The sequence below is a fragment of the Sphaeramia orbicularis genome, chromosome 16 (genome assembly GCF_902148855.1).
Source record: "Sphaeramia orbicularis chromosome 16, fSphaOr1.1, whole genome shotgun sequence".
Lineage (NCBI taxonomy): Eukaryota > Metazoa > Chordata > Actinopteri > Kurtiformes > Apogonidae > Sphaeramia > Sphaeramia orbicularis.
The window spans coordinates 18,582,805-18,605,465 of NC_043972.1; the positions used below are offsets into that span (position 1 = coordinate 18,582,805).

Here is a 22,661-nt window from a genome sequence, read left to right on the forward strand (position 1 = left end):
ATGCCCAAAACTTTATCAGTTTATCAACAGAGCACCAGTCAAAGCAGAATAACAGCATTATTATATTTGATCCATGTGAGCACCACTCTGCTGATGAGCTCTGAGAGATGCATTTCCCATGGATCGGCAATATTGGAACCAGTTCCCAATCCTCCTCTTTAATCATGAGCTTCATTTTAAATACCGCAAGTTTTCTCAGTCAGATTTTAAAGGATTTTTTTTCTGCAGATCACACACATCAGCTGCTCTAGAGTTCTTATTGTTAGAGTTTTTGCAGGTCCTTAAAAACTCTGAGTAATCCAAATTATAATCAGAATGCACTTTTGAGGAGTCCTGAAAAGTTGATTGTATTTAGGATTTTTGTGCGCTAAAATTAGAAAGTTGGGGTATAAAGACATGAGAGTCAAATGATAAGTCAGAAAAACACAAAGCTGTGTAAAAATCCACCAGCAAATTACTGCTCTCACAATATTCATCTGTATTTATGTCGAGAGTATTATGTTGGTCTTAAACTGCATTCCTACATGTCTTAAAAAGTTAACATTAAGTTCATTTACTTTTTTTTTTAATTTGTGATTGAACTTTCCCTTAAAGAACCTTTATCTGCCTTCAAGTGAAGCATCATTGTCCTTCAACATGAGGTGAAGTGAAGGCGATGAAGGGGGAGTACATGAATCCCCACAATTGAAGATAGGTGCTTTAATGGGTGTGTAGAAGCCAATAATGTAATAACAACCAATAACGTAATAATGGCCGATAACATAATAAATTTGCCATTTTTAAAATAACGTAATAAAAGTCCTAAACTGATAACGTAATAGCTTTTGGCCAATAATGTTTTAAATTATTACGTTATTGGCTCATTTATTATATTTGCAAAGATTTTTTTTTCTTTTTACCAGGCCAATAACATAATAACCAGCCAATAAGTTATAACGTTATTGACCAAAGTTATTACATTATCGGTTTGGGACTTTTATTACGTTGTTGGCCAGATATTACGTTATTGGGTTACTACATTTTAAAATTGGCAAATTTATTTTCTTATGGGCTGTTATTACGTTATCGGCTGTTGTTACATTATTGGCTTCTACAGGGCGGCTTGTATTAGAAAATAAAATATAATGGTATCAGTGTCGTCAACCTGCACATAAACAGATATAAGACAGGACTGAAGCATATTTCTTGCGATAACGCACCAAATGTGATTGTTTTTGGAGAATACGTGCGATGTTTGAGATATTTGAGGCTTTCATGTGACAGCAGGAGAATGCGCACACCCAGCTGGTACAGGACTGTTTAATATTTTAAGGGAATGTGTGAAGTCTCTTCCTCTGCTGATTGTAAAGCCCATTAGTGTCTCTGTAGAATGGGATGAAAGTGCAATAGTGTCTTCTTCTACAAACTTGACACTCTCCTCTCTTAAGGAAAATCGTTCCTTCCCCTTTAATCCATATTTTTATAATGTACACATTTTGTTGTATTTATGGAAAGGGAAAGAGGACTGAATGTGTCCTTGGTGTACATAGAGCTTACAGAGTGTTTATTGGTCAGATTTATTTATTGAAAAATGACAGGGGCATTGTTTGTTTTTTTTCTTACACAGATGTGAAAGTGCCAATGATAACGGAATGGCTTTACATGTAAAGCCAAAGCGTGGACCACAGCTGTTTCCAGATTTGTATTTTCAAAGAATCTCAGGCTTGGGAACAAAATAGCACTTTTGAATAATGTGACAACTCTGTGTTTGATTCCAGGTTTTTGTCGCAGCAGATTTTTGAGCTAACTCTGTAACACTGAAACGCCATCTGGAGAAGCGATCAGCCGATGGCATCAAAATGCGATAAAACAGTTCAGTCCTGTGGATTCGGTCAATCGTACTGTTCAGATTTTGTCCTAATTTAATTCCCATTTTATTTCCTCCTCGCAGTTTTTGTGGACGGAATTAGTCTGCTTAGTTCAGAACAGTTATTCCTAATCCTGGTCTTTTAGTTGAAGAATTTCTCTGTTCGTGTACCCACTTTCATTTCAGTTACTTGTCATCATAAAGTGAGTTAAATAAAAAAAAATCCAATAAAAGTGAGTGTTCATGTCGTTTTTCCATTTGTCTCTTGTCACTGCAGTGCTATTAACTAGTGTTTAGACTACATTTCCAGAACAGTCAGTAACCAATCGTTTTACAGTTCAGATGTTAGACTGAATGCTGCCAAAAATAAGTAAATATGACATAGACATGATTACAATAATAACAAGCACAGCACACACTCTACTTAACCAAAAAAAAAGTCAACAACATACACATCATCGAAATGGGAATGTAAAAGGATAGTAATGTGCAGTCTGGATAGATATACTGTATCTATAAAATTATAGTATAAAATTTATAATACAAATTATTTGGTTTATATATTTTTTAAAAATGCATCTATAAGTTGTTATAATGACCAAATCATACTAAGAGATTTAACCCATAAAGACCCAGTGCTACTTTTATTTCTTGTTTCTCTATCCTTTCTTAAGTAATTTATCACCATTTATTATCATATTATACTCTGTATTTTGTGTTTTTTTTTTTCAGTGAAATAATTTTTTTCCCCTGTATTTCATCTACGGATCATGTAGATGTTCATAAAAGCTCAGATTAAAATTGAGGGTTATTGTGTCAGAAAACTGACGAAAAGTGACTTTTTCAGCAAACATGTCAATAACTTAATGTAATAACAAGTATCTCCATCCTCTGTCATTTGTCAAACTCCATGGGTTTCACTGGTGAATCAATGCTGTAGAAGATGACGGTGTGTCCATGTTCACTACGGAGCCTCTGAGTGTCCGAATGGGTCATATCTGATGACCATGAAAAGATGACAAACTGCATTTTACACCAATTATTAGCATGTATTGAAATAATTAGTGTGTCAGAAGTTATTAAACATTTTAGATCTCTTTTAGATCTGAATCTGTTGTTAATCTCCCAGTCCTACAACCATTTATCAAAGAAAATTTAAATTTCGCACTATAGCACTCCTACAAATTTACCTTTGTGAAAATTGTATCAGTTCGGACATACAAACACCGATTTGGCTCAAATTTGACTAAGTTGTTCATCTCCCAGGCCTACAACCATTCATCAGTCATAATAAAATTGGGCGCTAGAGCACCACCTGCTGGATGATGGACATACTTGTACTGGACATGCCCTTGATGAGGGCCATTCAATGCCGCTTGCGGCTTTAATTATTTTTATCAATGCATTACATATCTAATGACAAAAACTTATTAGACCATCGAAAATCTACTAACTCTAACTCCTGTGTGTATCATGTGACTAAAACAGACAAGAAAAGAAACGAACAGTAAAAAAAACATGGAATGCCTAAAAGCACTGTTTTTTATCAGTACAATGCCATAGCTATTGATGTAAGAACTGAAGTGATTTTAGTTATTATCAACAAAACCATGGAAAATGGCTTGATATCAGCTCTTAAATTAAACCCTTATGAAGTATTTTTATTGGTATTATTATATTTGCCCAAACAAATATACCTTTAGTTGTACCAGGCATTAAAATGAACAAGAAATTGTAGAAAACAAGGGTGGTCTAATAATTTTTTCCACGACTGTATGATGATGGTCAGTAAGGATTAAAAAATAAAATGTCACTGACTGTTTTGTTTTTAGCAAAACTTTATTCAACAGGGTAAAGTTTCTTTATTATTATTATATGAAGAATGCATTTGTTATTCAACGACAGAACATACAAAAAATATGAATATAACAAGCATATACAGAATATCAGACATTCCAAGACACTGATCATAGAAGACATAGAAACTACAAGAATAAGTTGATTAATTTAACAAAAAAGACAAAATATAAATAACTTGATAAAATAAGGAGAATAAAGATGAAGATCCAACAATAAATAAAAATATAGTTTAAAAAGGAGAGAAAAATATAACAATGTGAAGTGGCAGACAGATTTACTTAAGGTAACTGAACACTTGTTATTAAATTCGATATGTTTTAGAGATTCAAAAATACATTTTCATTTCAATTAAAAATAATTGAAATGATGGGGATGTTTTGGACATTTTAGCTTCATATACTTAAAGCTAAAATGTCCAAAAAATCCCTATCATTTCAATCATTTTTAACAAATTAATTGAAATGATGGGGATTTTTGGACATTTTAGCTTCACATACATAAAGCTGAAATGTCCAAAACATCCCCATCATTTCAATTATTTTTAATAAACAACTATTTTAACAAATTAATTGAAATAACGGGGATGTTTTGGGCATTTTAGCTTCATATACATAAAGCTAAAATGCCCAAAACATCCCCATCATTTCAATTATTTTTAATAAACAACTCTTTTAACATATTAATTGAAATGATAGGGATGTTTTGGATATTTTAGCTTCACATACATATAGCTGAAATGTCCAAAACATCCCCATCATTTCAATTATTTTTAACAAATCAATTGAAATGATGGGGATGTTTTGGACATTTTAGCTTCATATACTTAAAGCTGAAATGTCCAAAACATCCCCATCATTTCAATTATTTTTAATAAACAACTATTTTAACATATTAATTGAAATGATGGGGATGTTTTGGGCATTTTAGCTTCATACACATTTTAGCTTCATACACATGAAGCTAAAATGCCCAAAACATCCCCATCATTTCAATTATTTTTAAAAAAACAACTATTTTAACATATTAATTGAAATGATGGGGATGTTTTGGGCATTTTAGCTTCATACACATTTAGCTTCATACACATGAAGATAAAATGTCCAAAACATCCCCATCATTTCAATTATTAAAAAAAAAACAACTATTTTAACAAATTAATTGAAATGATGGGGATGTTTTGGACATTTTAGCTTCACATACATAAAGCTGAAATGTCCAAAACATCCCCATCATTTCAATTTTTTTTAAATGAACTGAAAATCTATTTTGAGTCTAAAACGTATCGAATTTAATAAAAAAGTGTTTATCATCTCCTCAGTTTTACTATAATTACCTTGAGTAAATTTATCTGCCACTTCTCTTTGTTACAGGTTGTGGATCTGACTCTTTGTCGCCCCCTACAGGTGACGCAGCGCGCGCAGAGTACGTGAAGGAATTTCCGCTGACGTCACTGCGTATGTCCATAACAGGGCTGCAGCTGTCTGAAAGCAACAATAACAAGCCCCGACCAACAACTTAAACGCGGCTTAAACGGTACTTGACAGCGCCATAAACCTCCGAATTCCACAAAATGCGGCCGTCGAAATAACTCCCACGTCCGTTTCTTCGTCGTCCGAGTCGGAAACCGGTTTAGCGTCGCGGTCATCGCGGCGAGACAAACACGGAGACTCGGCCGCAGAGGAAGCAGGGTAGTCCGGGGCTGCATCTGGGTCAGTGGGCCTGTCGGCGGTTTGGTGTCCCCGCAGTGTCCCGTCGGGCCTGTCATCCGCTAACATACGCGTCGACTAAAACCGTTGGAACATGCAGGCGAACGGGGCAGGACAGGACCGAGATTCAGAGCTGTCATGCCGAAACGGAGCCCAGAACGGTGAGTCGTCCTCGTCGGAGGTAACGAACGGACTTCTGCCAGTCACCAACAATGGAAACACTGTCAGCAACAACAACAATGGAGTGTCAGCCCAGCCCGCGTCCAACAACACCAACAGCCCGTCCGATGTCACCTCCGGCGGCAAGAAGAAGAAGCGTCTGTCCCAGTCCGAGGAGGACGTTATCCGGCTAATAGGACAACATTTACACGATTTAGGTCTCAAGTAAGTGAGCCGGTGTCAGATGAATTATAGAAGCAAATCCCCCATGAATGACATTTGGACATGTTATTATCAGTCTGGTCATACTGAAAGAGGCTGTTTATCTGTTAGTCTGCATCCACAATATGGACCAAAACAGAGGACATGAAGGCCTCACAGGTGGACCTTCAGTCAACCTACATGCATGGAAGTTTTATCAGGTGTTTGGGACTGCAGTTACAGTAGATGACACGGTAAAAATCATGGATGGTGAACAAATAGAATACTGTAATGCAAGACAAGAAATTAATTGAGTTGAAACTAACTCACATTGATTGAAATAAGTCTAAAATAGTTGAAAATGTATAGATTCCAAGTATAATGCTGTAGAGATACACCAATTGTGGCTTTCTGAAGCTGTTTAAGGAGTAAAAATCAAGTTTTCTTACAGTATAATGAGAATTCAAAACAATGTGGTCTGTGTCATTAATGTGTAGGACATTATAATGCAAGACAAGAAATTCATTGATTTGAAATAAGTCTAAAATAGTTGAAAATGAATGGCACTCCAGAAAAATGTATAGGTTCCATATATAATGCTGTAGAGATACACCACTAGTGGATTTTTGAAGCTGTTTAAAGAGTAAAAATCAAGTTTTCTTACTGTATAGTAAGAATTCAAAACAATGTGATCTGTGTCATTAAAGTATAGGATATTATAATGCAAGACAAGAAATTCATTGACTTGAAATAAGTCTAAAATAGTTGAAAATGAATGGCACTCCAGAAAAATGTATAGGTTCCAAGTATAATGCTGTAGCGATACACCAATTGTGGATTTTTGAAGCTGTTTACAGAGTAAAAATCAAGTTTTCTTACCATATTATAACAAGACACAGCAATGTGGTCTGTGTCATTAATGTGTAGGATATTATAATCCAAGACAAGAAATTCATTGACTTGGAATAAGTCTAAAATAGTTGACAATGAGTGGCACACCAGAAAAATGTGTGGATTCCAAGTATAATGCTGTAGAGATACACCAATTGTGGCTTTTCGAAGCTGTTTAAAGAGTAAAAATCAAGTTTTCTTACCATATTGTAACAATGCACAACAATGTGGTCTGTGTCATTAATGTGTAGGATATTATAATCCAAGACAACAAATCCATTGACTTGAAATGTCTAAAATAGTTGAAAATGAATTGCACTCCAGAAAAATGTATAGATTCCGAGTATAATGCTGTTGAGATACACCACTGGTGGATTTCTGAAGCTGTTTAAAGAGTAAAAATCAAGTTTTCTTACTATTTTATAACAATGCAAAACAATGTGATCTGTGTCATTAAAGTGTTGGATATTATACTGCAAGACAAGAAATTCATTGACTTGAAATTACTCGAAAATAGTTGAAAATGAATGGCACTCCAGAAAAATGTATAGATTCCAAGTATAATGCTGTAGAGATACACCAATTGTGGATTTCTGAAGCTGTTTAAAGAGTAAAAATCAAGTTTTCTTATCATATTATATCAATGCAAAACAATGTGGTCTGTGTCATTAAAGTGTAGGATATTATAATGCAAGACAAGTAATTGATTGACTTGAAATAAGTCTAAAATAGTTTAAAATGAATGGCACTCCAGAAAAATATATTGATTCCAAGTACAGGGCTGTAGACATACACCAATTGTGGATTTCTGAAGCTGTTTAAAGAGTAAAAATCAAGTTTTCTTACCATATTATAACAATGCAAAACAATGTGGTCTGTGTCATTAATGTGTAGGATATTATAATGCAAGACAAGTAATTGATTGACTTGAAATAAGTCTAAAATAGTTGAAAATGAATGGCACTCCAGAAAAATGTATAGATTCCAAGTATAATGCTGAAGAAATGAATTGGCTTGAACCTGACAAGTTGATTTAAATGACACTAATATAGTTGAAAATGAGTTGCTCTTTAAGATATATGTATTGATGTTAAATATGATGCAGTACAGATGGCCCAATTGTGGATTTTTGAAGCTGTTTAAAGAGTAAAAATCAAGTTTCATTTCTAAATATATTATAATAATGCAAAACAGTGTGATCTGTGTCATTAAGGTTTATGATATAATAATGCAAGACAAGAAATTCATTGGCTTGAAACTGACTGAACATGATTGAAATAAGTCAAAAATTAGTTGCATCTTAAGAAAAATGTATTGTGTTTTAAGTATGATACTATCCAGATGGACTAATTGTGGACTTCTGAAGCCATTTAAATACAGATAATTTGGAGCAATAGTCAGTTTATCTCCTGATAACAAAGTCTGGCATAAAAATTAAATGAGCCAACATTTAATTTATTATTTAGGAATTTATCAAAGCAATGAATATCTGCTAAAGCAAATAAATAAAAAATACACAAGTAATTTATGCACGCCCTCAAGCTGTCACATTCAGCTTAAGGGTGTTAAAGATTTTTGTTGGAGTTTTTCTAAACTTTGACATAAACTGACATATTTCAGTACCAGACATTAGTTTAACTTCTTTGAATACGAGTAATTCATAATGATGTTGTCCTTAGAGCAGCATATGACTCTCATCATAATTTTTTTTAAAACTGTAAAACCCCAGTGATAGGCTAATTATCACTAATCCATTAGTCTTTCCATGTTTATGCATCTGTATCACTTCCCTCATGGTCAACATCTTCGAAGATGACTCCATCATAAACACAGTCCGCTTTTTTACATAACAAACGGAAACGCCACTCGGGCCTTTTCAGAAATTTTGTCACGAAGTGCATTGTGGGAAGCGAAATTGGTTTCTCCCAGATTCAGCTAGAAAATGAGCTATATCGCTACAACGTAAAATTCTACAGTCCACCAAGGTTGTTTTAAAGAATGAGTATAGTCAGTGGACGGAGGTAAAGGCGGCATTTGGGTTCAGCACTCACAGAGACAACCAAATTGCTACTGCGTGGAATTCTCATCCCCACAATGTACTTCGTGACAAAATTTCCGAAAAGTCCTGAGTGATGTTTCAGTTTGTTTTGTAAGCAAGTGGACTGTGTGTATGATGGAGTCATGTTTCGAAGTTGTTCACCGTGAGGGAAGTGATTCAGGTGCATAAGAACAGAAAAACTAATGGATTAGTGATAATTAGGATATCACTCAGGTTTTACAAATTTTAAAAAAATATGTAATGGAAGTCATACGCTGCTTTAAACAAACTGTTTATAGGTACAGTTTCTATTTTTAAAGGAGTGATATTTAGCTTTTTTAAAAAATGAAATTATGCATTTTAGAAACATTTCCCTGTGGTCTACATAGACTGTAAATGCTATGCTTGGGTCTGAATTCTTCATTAGTTAAACTCCACAGGTCCATCTTTAACTCCATTTCTGAGTACTGACACCAGAAAGGTCGTTTTGAGCGCTGGCCCTTTAAATGCAAATGACCCCATCCCCTCCAGGTTGTTGACTGTGCTGCTCTGTCCCGTTCAGCCAATTGTGGTTGTTAATACAACCAACAACTGAACATTTTACGCAATCAGCTCGAAGTTTGGACATATTTTCAGTATGGACCACAACTGCTGCTGCTGATAAACAGTTATGGTGTACTCGGAGAAATTTTAATTAAAGTCTTGACCTTATATGTGCAAATGTCGTGACATAACTAGTTATAGACGTAACAAATTAAGAAGGAATTAAAACAGGTTGTAGCCACTTGGTTTTTGCCAAAATGAATATAAGATAGCTTTGCAGCACCTGGAGGGTTCAAATTCAAACTTTTTTAACTATTAGGGTTCAAATACATAAATAAATGTACCAAAGACAAATAAAAGTGGGTTTAGCAAAATATGAACCCTTTAAGATATTATGACACCTCAGTGTTATTATATTTACGTAGCTGAGAAGCTGTAGAGTATGTTAGCCAGATATTGGCTGCTATCAGAGCCAAGTTCTGGAGCTACTGATAGTTTGTGAAACATCCTATCAGCACCAGTCAGTCAGTTATCATATGAATGAAATGACTAGTTAGGCAGGTCAGTACTGTAGTTGTTTGTCCGACTGGTAATTTGATATTTCTTCTGTAAAATGTAGACGTAAAGCAAGACACATTCATAGAAATATTCCTCATAATGTTTGATACTCAAAAGTGATCTACAGAGAAAACAACCACAAGGAACAAATAATGAAAGCGATAAAAGAGCAGGGACATTACACCTAACAGAAAACGGACTACAACTGAAATTACCACTGTAAGTTTTCCGCTGTGTATGTGTAGAATTAGGGTTTTTATTGAAAAAGAAAATTTAATCTTAGTAATGAAATTGATTTCAACTTGACGTAGTAATGAAATTCATTAAAGTTTGATTTTTTTTTATTGATTTCCACACTAATTACATGTGTGGAAATCAATAAAAATCTAATTATTTCCCAAGAAATATTGTATTTAAATTGTTAAAGTAAAAAAAAAAACAGGTAGATGGCCCTATATTGATTAGTTCACGATAGTAAAACAATTGATCAATCTGTCATTTATTAAATGAACGGCCAGCGATTTTGATAATTGGTAACTGATTCGAGTAATTATTTATGATTGAAAAGCGTTAAAATTGAAGCTTCTCAAATGTGAATATTTTATTGTTTCTTCACTTTTCTGACATTAAACTGAATATCTTTATTTTGTGGCTCAAACAAGACAGTTGAGGAATTCATTTGAACCTTTTTAGGAAACAGTCATCCACCTTTTTTTTTTTTACTATTTTGAAACAAGTAAAGGGAAGACAGGTGAGAAATTAAACAACACTGAAAATGATCACTAAGCTGTAGTTTTGATTTCTTGTTTTAGGACTGGTATTGGAGAAAAACATAGATTTCTTCAGACAAATCTATTATTTATCCCATGTCAAACTGAAAGAAAGTAATTTTACTGTCTTTGTATGAGATTTTACAGCAGTACAGTATAGTTTTGGTTGTAGAAAAGTTCTTTGCATTAATTAAGAAATAATATGTGAGCAGATATTTTGTCGTGAGGAGCCACACCTCAGTTTCAATCACGTTACCTTTCGCTCTTTTATGATTGTAACTGTTTGACTCCTCACTTTGTGTGCAGTGCATTGAGTCGATGCAAATCCATCCTATCAAAGGTGTGATTTTCTTAAACGGCCTCCGACTGGGAGGAACGCTCTTATGTTTGCTGATCTTTTCAATAACACGAGGTCAACATGGCTGTGCCCACACCTTTGTTCCACCTATTGTCTCATATGAAGTTTTAAGTAATCCTGGTCAGGAAGAGAGTCTTTTAGTTTCAGACTGAACAAGTGCATTTTGAATTAAGCTCATGTGAACCAGACACAATTAGGATCTAGGATACAAAGGGAGTTTTACCCAGCCAAAACACAAACGCACAAGAAAAACAAGTAAAAGCAAACAGGCAAAAACACACATTGCATGATTTCTAATTGTTATTTTAATGAGTAAAATAATAAAAATAGTAATGATTAGAGCTGATCTTTATATATTCATTTATTTATTGGTCTTGAGTGAAAGTTGAAGAAACTATGTGGTTATTTAGGTATGATTTTAATTAGGTACTATCTTCATTCTGTTGTTTTTATGTGGAAGTGGTTTATTGTTCTTATTTATCTATTTATTTATTTTATTTATTTTGTTGTTTTTAATTCTGTGGCTTTTCATGTTTTGTAATCTATTCTTGTATTTTATTCTTCTATTTGGTTTTTATTTATTCTTCTGTATAGCACTGTTTTTCTTTTTTGTACAGTTTCTATGTCTTTAATCTATTCTGTATTTTATTTCTTCTGTTTTTGTTTTAAATATTCTTCTGTGCAGCACTTTGGTCCACTGCGGTTGTTTTAAAGTGCTTTACAAATAAAGTTGGATTGGATTTTGTAAAAGACGTAAATTGGTGAAAACACTGAACAAAATATTGTAAAAGTGGATCAAGGTGTTTAATTTCCTGCTGTTTTACCAATCAGTCAATCTGCTAATGTTTTTTTTTTTTTTTTTTTAATTTTATTTTCCTCTTTCCTTATCACTGCTTGTGGATTGTAAGTAAAGTAATGTTTATTTATTTATAAACTGACCAAATTGCTGTACGCATTAAAACACAGAATTAAGGCAAAACCTGTAATCAGTAAAACACAAAGTGAGATGTACTAAACACAGTCACAAGCATAAAAAACTAGTGTCCTTTAGCCCAAACACAGGAGTCCTGCTATTTTTCAGTTCTTCACTTGCTCAATGATTTGTTACTGTATGAAAAATTGATCATGAGTGCTGAGACATTCAAAGGTCAGCGAGTTGAATGTGAATTGATTTTCCTCTGTGTACGTTGTTTGTTTACAGTCAGACCGTGGACCTCCTGATGCAGGAGTCCGGTTGCAGACTGGAACACCCCTCAGCCACCAAGTTCCGCAACCACGTCATGGAAGGAGAGTGGGACAAGGTTGGACCAACTCATCTAAATGCATATGAAACGCAGTTGGTTATCGCAGTAATCTGTGCCTTTAGTTTAGGCCAATTAAATGGAATGAGGTGGATTAAAGGTTTAGTGTGGATTTATACTCTGCAGTTGAATGAGGTACTTATCCATAGTATTATCCATATGTATTATCTGCAGTAGATGATATACTATCAGAAAAGAGAACAGACAGAATCATGAAATGATGTACTTCTGTGACCAGAGGCAGCTGTGTGTTTTCAACATCAAAAACGCAATTACACGTCTAACAAAATAGCTTTAACCTGTAAATCCATTTCCAAAATCTAACACATTTTTGGGATCTAAAAAAGTGTATTGTCATCTAATAAATGCATGTCCAACAACTACAAAAATGGATTTTTAACTTCAATAAAATACACATTTTCAACAACTACAAAAGTGCGTTTTTGTAAACACATTTTTTTAAATTCTCTTTTTATTGAAAGAAGATAGGTTTTTACAAACATCGAAAAATTTGACAAACTGTACACATCCAGAGAGTGGGTGTAAACAACAAAAACATTTACAGCAGGTCATTATTGTCTTGGCATACAGGATTTCAGAGTAAAGAATCAATGTATAAATAAAAATAGATAAAAACACAAAAACATATTTCCCTCAGTTAGAGGATTTTGAGTCCATATTCATGCAGTCATCTCAGAAAAATCGGGTCCCAGAGATCTTACATATCTCACCCATCCCTCCCAGTGTTGCGCAAAAGAATCCATCTTCAAATTTACGGTAAAGGTTATTCTTTGTAAACACATTTTCAACATCGAAAAATATTTTCAATATAAAAGAATAAAATCAACTTCTACAGCCATTTTCAGCATCTAAAAATCACTTCTTCGACATGCTAAACACATTCTCACAAAAACAAAAAAAATACATTGTCATTGTCTGACATAAATGCATTTTTAACATCTAAAAGGACAGTTTTAGCGCATTACGTATAAGATATTTTCACTGCCTCTTATTGTGAGACAGTCCTTTTCAACATTGAACTACTCTCTATGTAAACTATCTAAGCCACCAGCCTCCACTGACAAAAACAGTCATTTTGTTCGACCTATCACTGCCTAAAATTAATTGGTTTGTGTTATTGTGTCATTCTTGTAATCTGAGGTAATTAAAAAACATCATACCCACACAGTAACACAAACCAACTAACTGAATTAAAGCACAAACTGCTGTATTCTCTGAGGTAAAATGACTGTTTTTGTCAGATGAGTCTGGTGGTACTGAACACAGCACTGTAACTGCTTCAGTAAAGTAAAGCTGAAACTACTCTAAATTCAGTGTAGGTTTCAACTGTAGGCCTGTGTATCAACAAGAATCAGGGAACATGATAGTATCTTGATACAGGAATTGAAATCCAATTTATTGCAATATATACTGTAAGTGAAGCATCTTTATACGAAGGTGTTTTGAGGAAAAAGTAAAAATTAAAATGAATAACAGATTACATGTACAGTATATCTACTTGTCATGTGTTTAAATACAATACAAAAATGAACTGTCTACCCTGAATATTTGATAGAAAACACATGTAGCCTATATATTAAACATATGCATCAAACATTCATATACTCTTTCTGGGAATCAGTATGTATCCCAAGACATAATATTAACATATACAAGTCTGTCAATGCTTTTACTTTTCTGCTTTTGTGAAAGTGACATTTTGCTGCCTCTGTTCACATTATCACTTATCTCCCCCAATTTTACTCCTCTGTGCTTTTCCAAAATCAGGCTGAACAAAATACACATGAATAAGTTTTTTTGTATAACATTTCTGCACATGACAACTGTTACAGTGTCTGTCCATCCTGAGAGACCTTCAAAGGTTTTTTTGGGAGAGGAGTTTGTCACGCCTTGACAGAGGGTGTTGTGTATTGAAGCTGATTTGGGATATTTGGCTAATTTAAGTCAATTTAATTCAGTTTGATTTAATATTATACTGGTAGAAATATACTGTAGGTGATACACTGACTACGGATGAGCAGTTCATCCAAACACACTTCAGAAAATCTATACTAACCCTTTAAATTTGATGCTTCAAATCCCTGTAGGTCAGTATTTATCTTGTAACAAGTTCATAAGTGGATTTGACTTCTGTTTATGTTATCCCTCTTCCATTTTTTTTTTTTTTTTTTTTTTTTTAATTTAGGCTGAGAGTGATCTGAATGAGCTGAAGGCACTGATGCACTCTCCCAGTGCTATAGTGGTAAGTAACCCATCCATCATCTTCAGACCACTGAGGATCTGACGTCTCTAATTCAGCAAATCAACATTTTAGTGCAGGACGACAGCTGCCATAAAACAAATCGCCATCAAACAGACCACCAAACATATGTGACGAACAATCATATATTTTGGGTGCGATTTCAATCAAACATTTCATATATTTTCATGTACGGGGTGCTTCACTGATGCTTGTCCGTCATGTGTAATAACAGACTGATTGTCTTTGGATTCTGGACTGCCTCGACAAAACAATAAATCTGAAGGCGTTGCAGTGGCTGTAATATATTTTTACTTGGTGGTTTGAATAAATTTCCGGTTATTTTAGCCCGGACATAAAATGACTGGCAGATTAAGAGAAAATGTCTGGATGCAGTCCTACCTTTGGATTTTTACACAAACAACAAAGACATATTTATAGCAATTGTAAATTTTGAATTACACAGTGAATAATAACTCAATGTATTAAACGATAAATATTTCATAACAAGTGCTTCAATATTTAACATTTTGACAGTTGATTTGAGGCTACATTAAGTTAATTAAAATATCTTCCTTCCACCTAATTGGAATAGAGTAGAATAGAATAGAATAGAATAGAATGTTATTGTCATTGTTTTGCTAGTCATGGTAAAAACTGTAATAAAAACAAGTCAAATTATGCATGGAGAGTTGGTCTTCACTGTGTTTCACTGCTTGTAGAACACAAATTATGAAGTGTTAAATTCCGTTGTGTGTTTTGTTTAATTTTCGCCATAGAAAAAGGTTTGGTCTTAGATGATTTGTATAAACTTGACAGATCACTGTCATTGGACATCATGACAATCTAATAATGATAATTCTTTGTAGTTCTGTTCGGTTCAGCTGGACTGGTTTATCTCTTTTTGAAAACGTTTTGTCTCTCATCTCATGGATTGCATTAGAATTAATGACACCTTTGTGGTTCAAACACGTTCTACACATGAAATCACCTGGTATTAAAGAGCTAAACTAGTCCAGTTGAACCAAGAAGAGCTACTAAGAAGAGTGATGACCTGGGCAAATGAGAACTTACACAGATAATAATCATAATATTTCCTCTTGTTGTTTCCAGCGGATGAAGTTCCTGCTGCTGCAACAGAAGTATCTGGAGTATTTGGAGGACGGAAAAGTTCTGGAGGCTCTGCAGGTTCTCAGAGCCGAGCTCACTCCCCTCAAGTACAACACAGAGCGCATCCACATCCTCAGCGGGTCAGTTCACCTGAATTCACAACATGACACTGACAATGTACTGAGCAGCACCATCATCGCTACCAGTCCAACACCGTGTAACATGATGATTCACAGCGTTTCAGACTGTGTTGGTGCAGTGGGGGTGCATCCACAGAGGGCTTCTGCAAAAATAGTAGTAGTAATGTGGTGGATGTGACTCACTTTTTGCTGCAGCACAGAAAAATATCAGAGGCTGCTGTGTTTATTAAAGGATCCACTGGAGAGCGTTTCAAGGAATAAACTGAGATGGATTACAGTGTTCTGTTCAGATATTCAGATGTCTGACTCTCAACAGCTGCTCAGCTGACTGATGAACTTTTTCACTGCTGATACTGATCTATATTAAACAAGGAGCTCATTAACAGATGTATCGTGCATTTGCAGTGAAAAATTCCAATCTTGGCATCAAAATTCAGAACAACACAGATCATGCTGTCCAAACATTAGTATTGGTAAATAAGATAAATAATTTCATTGATAGCAGTGACAGATGTTTATCTTTTTCATATTGAAGGTTTTTCAACAACTTGTACAATTGAATTTGTTCCCATTCAAAGATAATACAGTGAAGGTTTGAAAGCAGTGAATTAACATATGTACAGTCACGGAAAAAATTATTAGACCATCAAAAGTCATCAAAAACAATGGTTATGCAATCAAGTACTAACTCCTGTGTGTATCATGTGACTAAAACAGACAGAAAAGAAAACATGGAATGCATAAAAGCACTGTTTTTGTCAGTACAATGCCATAGCTATTGATATAAGAACTGAAGTGATTTTGGTTATTATCAAGAAAATATGGAAAATGGCTAAATATCAGCTCTGGAATTAAACTCTTATGAGCTATTTTTGTTGTTATCATTATATTTGTCCAAACAAATGTACCTTTAGTTGTACCAGGCATTAAAATGAACAAGAAACTGAAGAAAACAAGGGGTGGTCTAATTATTTTTTCCACGACTGTATATATGGAATATATATGGTTTCTTTGTTTCTCTATTTGTGGCACAAAAGAGGGATAAATAATGACAATAAATCAAAGTAAACAAACATAAAATAAAATTGGCATCTGCCATCAGTACTGAACCAGTCACTGTTACCATATTAAGTTTAATTTAAAGGGAAATTTCAACGTGATTTTGAAGTACCTTACATTAGCTTATTAACTTTCTGAAAGTTGAAATGAATCCATAATTAAAATACCTACTAAATAAAAATAAATAAATAAATAAAAAAAATTGAAAACTGCAAATGTTGGTCATTATTTTTCATCCAGTGTCATGGTCTCCTAGTTTTTTTTAAGTAGGGTTTATCTTGAAGGACTCTGCTCTTTGTGATTTTTGATTACAAAGCCTCAAACAAAATGCTGTTTTTTCATATATGTGATATAGTGTTTAATACTAATAAACTGCTCTTCCTCTTCATTACTTGTCTATAAATACATTAGTACACCAGCAGAGTTTGAACCTTTGTTTAACCTCACAGTGAAAGCAGGTGTGACTGACAGTAGCTGTATGCTGTGTTTTGAAGGTACCTGATGTGCAGCCATGCAGAGGACCTGCGGGCCAAAGCAGAGTGGGAAGGCAAAGGCACAGCGTCCAGAACAAAGCTACTGGACAAACTCCAGAGTGAGTCAAACCTCATTCATTTGTACACCATTGTTTCCCCTGCATTTAGTGACAGTAGAGTGTACCATTATCCAGTGTAAGTGTCACTGACATATTCCAGTGGGGTTCACAGAAATATTCCACATGCACGTTTTCTTTCTTTTCATATCAGTGCTGTTGTAGTCTTGTTTCATTTTCAGAACAGAAAAAGGGCAGTTGTAGAGAATGTGGGATGAAGGATTTTTTGTTTTGCATCAGTGCACTAGCATAAAAGATGAAGATCCTATTAAACCTGTTAAAAAAGAGTACAACAGATACAGTTTAGCATGAAATCAGTACATACTAGGGATATGCATTAGTCGCTATATGAGTAGTTCAATAGTCAAAATGATAAGCATAGTTAACTCCTTTTTTTAAGAGTTTGACGTTTTTTCTTCTTCTTTTTTTTTTTTTTTTGAAGGTGGAAGTGGCATTACATACACATCACTATGGAAGTCTTAGGCCACTTTGTTCTTTTAGTTATAATTGCACATTTGTTGTAGTCTAATACTTCTGTGTTATTAATTGGCAGCTTTACCTGTGCAGGTCTTGGAGTCCAAGACAAATTTCCCTGAGGGGACAATAAAGTGTATTGTATCATATAAATTTCTCAGTCTGCATTAATATAGCAACTGAACGAAGTACAACATCTAAACAGCATTAAACAAAAAAATATGTATATTATAGGAGTTATATGGGATCATCTGGATGGAGAAAATGATGACAGACAGCGTAAAGAAAACCTCTGGGATGTTCTGCGTGAAGGTTGGTTTAATGTACTGCCAGATTATTTAAGAAAACTTCCAATCGACTCTAGAGGTTAATATCTACTGAAATTCAAAAATGGAGGTCACATTAAATATTTACTTTTACCTATAGATGCCATCTAGTTTGGATTTATTTAGAGTTTAAATACTATGCACATTTTCCCTGCATTGTCTGGTTATGCCTTAATAAAGAGACTCAAGGAAAACATGCATGTTCATCACAACACTGCAAAAGCCACAACGTGAAATGGTGTAAGACTTTTGCACAGTAATGTATGTTTTACGTCTTCATAGAGACATGGAGCTAATGTTTATGCTGCTTCTTCTTCCTGAGTGCTGCGTGTGTTAAGTCTAAAACAAGTGTTAACAAAAAATCACAGTATTTGTCATTCACCCTCTCCTTTGTCAATTTTTAATAATTATTATTTTGTTGTGGTAGAATGTCACAACTAATTGACCTGAATTTCTGTGTGTTTATTAGCAGTAGCCTCTGAGTGTCAGTGGTAATTTTATATTTACAGAAGGATTGATTCCTTTTCTCTAAATATTTTTCTCAAGTGTTTTTCTCTTCTCATCTCCACTGCTGTCAGCTGCAAGTTCTCGGCAACTCTTGCATGAGTATAAACAAAGCTCTGGGCTGCTACTTAGAAATGTCTAACTGGAGACAGAAAAGGAAAGAAGGACTGCATTTATTTTGTCTCTTTACTTTTTCCACTGTGAAAGGCTCAAGAAAAGACAACATGTTTTTTAGAAGTCAAAAAGAAACAGCAAAAATGAGACGCTTACCCAGATGCAGTAGTAGAGGTACAGTGTTATTAAGTATGAATCCATCTGTCACTTTTGACGTGCCATTTGTTTAAGAAGCACTAAAGAAATAAAATGAATCGCATTACGTTATACTGTTGCTGTGACGGAGCACTCTGAAAGTAAGTGCAATTGGACTGGGTGAAGTCTTGCAAAGCTCTGCAGAGTAAGTTGTTTTCTAAGGGTTTTTTTTCTTTGTGATAGTGGATTCATCAGTACTTTGTAAATACTTATTTTTTCTCACCAGTACTTTTTATATACTTTATTTTGTACTCTTTGTAAGTATTTTTTATAATAATAATAATAATGATAGTAATGGATTGGATTTCTGTAGTGCTTTTCAAGGCACCCAAAGCGCTTTACATTATTGATCCACTATTCATTAACTCTCACATTCACACTCTGGTGGTGGTAAACTAAAACTGTATCCACAGCTACCCTGGGGCAGGCTGACGGAAGTGTGCCTGCCAATCCGTGCCAAACGGCCCCTCCAACCACCACCAAACATTCATACGCATTCATACACCAGTGTGAGTGACACTGGAGGTAAGGTGGGTGAAGTGTCTTACCAAAGGACACAACGGCACATGACTAGGACAGAGCAGACAACCCGCTCTTTTTGCACATTTTGAGGAGGTAGCAAGAAATAAAACTTGAAAGGTTAATTTTTGCAACTGATCCATTTTTCTCAAGATTAAGATTACGAAGCTTTATTGTCATCATATCAGCACAAGGCATCACATGATGAAATTCAAGGTGCTCTTCAGGTCAGTGCAAATCAAGCTTAACATAAAAGAAAACATATGCTGTATCCAAAATAAGGGTAGCTAAAATAATTATAAGCAGCTAAAACAATAATAGAAGTGGTTAGACAATAAAAACACATACCTGTCAACACTTAACACTGAGGCAGACATGTAAACACAGCATAAATAAGAGCTTATTGGTGGTATATAGGTGAAATGGGTACATCAATAGGGGGTATTATTGGACATGAGGAGGGAGGTAGCAGCAGAGTGTAGCACATTATTGTTTATTAAGTGTCTGTATTTCCCAGTGAAAGAAACTGTTGGTCATTCTTTTATTCTTGAAAACCCTGAGTTTATAACAAACCCTCGACAGTCGCATTGCATCACGATGCATTGAATCTAATTGTGTTCTCAAATCCTTGAAGCCTTTCATACTCGTAGTTGCTTCATACAGGGGTTGGACAAAATAATGGAAACACCTTCACCTCAAGATGATAATGCCCCAATCCATACAGCTAGAATTGTTAAAGAATGGCATGAGGAACATTCTAATGAAGTTGAGCATCTCGTATGGCCGGCACAGTCCCCAGACCTCAACATTATTGAGCATTTATGGTCAGTTTTAGAGATTCAAGTAAGACGTCGATTTCCACTGCCATCGTCTCTAAAAGAGTTGGAGGGTATTCTAACTGAAGAATGGCTTAAAATTCCTTTGGAAACAATTCACAAGTTGTATGAATCAATACCTCGGAGAATTGAGGCTGTAATTGCTGCAAAAGGTGGACCTACACCATATTAAATTATATTTTGTTGATTTTTTAAGGTGTTTCCATTATTTTGTCCAACCCCTGTATGTATCTGTAATGTGTCAGCCTCAGTGATGGAGATGCACATCACCAGCAGAGAAAAATAAAGGACACAGAAAGTCGATCTTAACTTCAACACAGCCTCCATCTGGGCAGCAAGCCACAAGCAGGATGTTGAGTTTTCAGCCAGGAATGATCTAATCCTTCCTCTAGTGGATTCACTTTTTCATCCTCCAGATACACAGAGTACACAAGCGAGTATGTGAATGACTCTGACGCTGCAGCCGTTGTTTACACAGAATTGTTTATGAAAAGCAAATGTACCTATAAATCAACTGCGAGACACTGAAGATGTCAGAAATCTCATGTTTGTTTTGAGAATTTAATTTTGAGGGCTTAAAATGGTAAACCTTGAGCAGTATTGAAACACCGAGTAAAGATTTACACGTTTCACTGGTTGTTTTTAAAACGTGTGAAACAAAGCGTACTCTTTGTCTGTGTGCAGCGTATCTGCCTCCGTCTGTGATGCTGCCGCCTCGTCGTCTGCAGACTCTGCTGAAGCAGGCGGTGGAGCTTCAGAGGGAACGATGCCTCTACCACAACACCAAACTGGACAGTGGACTGGACTCCGTCTCGCTGCTGCTGGACCACGCCTGCAGCCGGTAATAACCCACAAATTAGAAAGACTCATTCAGAGCCGTTCAAGTGCGCCAGTCATTTCTATCTCTCTTCCAAATTAAGCTTTTTTTTTTCATCACCGAATCTCATAACACACTATTAAAAACTTTATTTCATGGTTTGCATGGTGTCTACGCGGACTTTGTTCACATTTGTCTCCAGAACTTGTCATTTATCAACCATATCAACTAAATTGTTTGTTTTTACCTCAACAATCTATTTGTTTTTGATAAATTCTTAGCTACATGTTTTAATAATTAATATTTTTTTCACTAAAAACACAATATATACACACAAGTTGTTTTTTTTATTTCATTTAAATCTATTTTGCCTTTTACAGGTACAAAGTGAATAAATTTACATGCGTTCAGCACTTTTTTTTAATTTCCAATATGTGAACAGATTGTAACCACATAAACACAGGAGCCTGTGCAACTGTTACACACTATTGTCTTTTGTTATCCTGCAATTTATTGAGTAATAGATAGATAGATAGATAGATAGATAGATAGATAAGTGTGTGTGTGTTTAAAAAAAAAAAAAAAAGGAGATCTGGAATCACTCAATAACGTAGATAGAAATCAAAATTTCTGAAGCATTTTAATCCTTATGATGAAGTGTAGCATTAGAAAGCCAGGATTTAGTGCTTTTTTATATCTTAATTTCTATATGTACTAAATTTGAACTTACATCAAAGTGCATTTATTATTTGCATGATAATAGGGTGTGTTTTTGGGCTAATTTTATACATATGTTTACATATTGTGTCCTGGGGATGAAAATTACAAATTTTTTTTAGAAGGAAACAATATCAGAAAACATTCTTTTTTTAATCGTCATAATTATAAATAATGCAAAAGTTGTACCTCATTCCATGTGTGATGAAAGTGTGTGTTGATCTGCAGGAAACAGTTCCCCTGCTACACTCAGCAAATTCTGACTGAACACTGTAACGAGGTCTGGTTCTGCAAGTTCTCCAACGACGGCACCAAACTGGCAACCGGATCCAAAGACACCACAGTCATAGTGTGGCACGTGGACACGGTGAGCGCTCATGTACTTCACTTTAGAGCAGAACAATGTGTGTGACACGCAGTAGGCCGACATTTTCATTAATGATGTTGTTCATTAATAGGAGACCCACACACTGAAGCTGATGAAGACTCTGGAGGGCCACGCGTACGGCGTTTCATATTTGGCGTGGAGCCCTGATGATGCCTATCTGATAGCCTGTGGACCTGATGACTGCTCTGAACTGTGGCTGTGGAATGTGCAGGTACGTAGACTCACATAGAATGGACACATCAGAGTAAAGCTTTGGTTACACTGAACATGTAACATATACAGCTGCTGCAACACTACACTACTGTAATCAATTTAACTGACTACACCAGGCATGAGAACAGCATGTAAGTAGTGTGTGTGCAGGTGCAAAAATGGGCCAGCT

At 35.0% G+C, this 22,661-nt stretch overlaps 1 protein-coding gene across 2 annotated transcripts in view; it reads left to right on the forward strand.

Annotated features, from left to right (window-relative positions):
- The first annotated feature begins 5,112 nt into the window (after nt 1–5,112).
- Nucleotides 5,113–22,661, forward strand: part of wdr26a (WD repeat domain 26a) — a 32,305-nt gene continuing 14,756 nt past the window's right edge. The window contains exons 1-8 of one of the 2 annotated variants that reach the window (XM_030157524.1): nt 5,113–5,796; nt 12,132–12,231; nt 14,438–14,494; nt 15,605–15,741; nt 17,295–17,392; nt 21,042–21,198; nt 22,120–22,258; nt 22,350–22,490. In XM_030157524.1, coding sequence (XP_030013384.1) covers nt 5,507–5,796; nt 12,132–12,231; nt 14,438–14,494; nt 15,605–15,741; nt 17,295–17,392; nt 21,042–21,198; nt 22,120–22,258; nt 22,350–22,490 — 1,119 coding nt within the window. In that variant the 5' untranslated portion in view covers nt 5,113–5,506. Of the gene's footprint in view, nt 5,797–9,878; nt 10,022–12,131; nt 12,232–14,437; nt 14,495–15,604; nt 15,742–17,294; nt 17,393–21,041; nt 21,199–22,119; nt 22,259–22,349; nt 22,491–22,661 lie in introns of those variants that run through there. The other variant, XM_030157525.1, reaches the window with a different exon arrangement.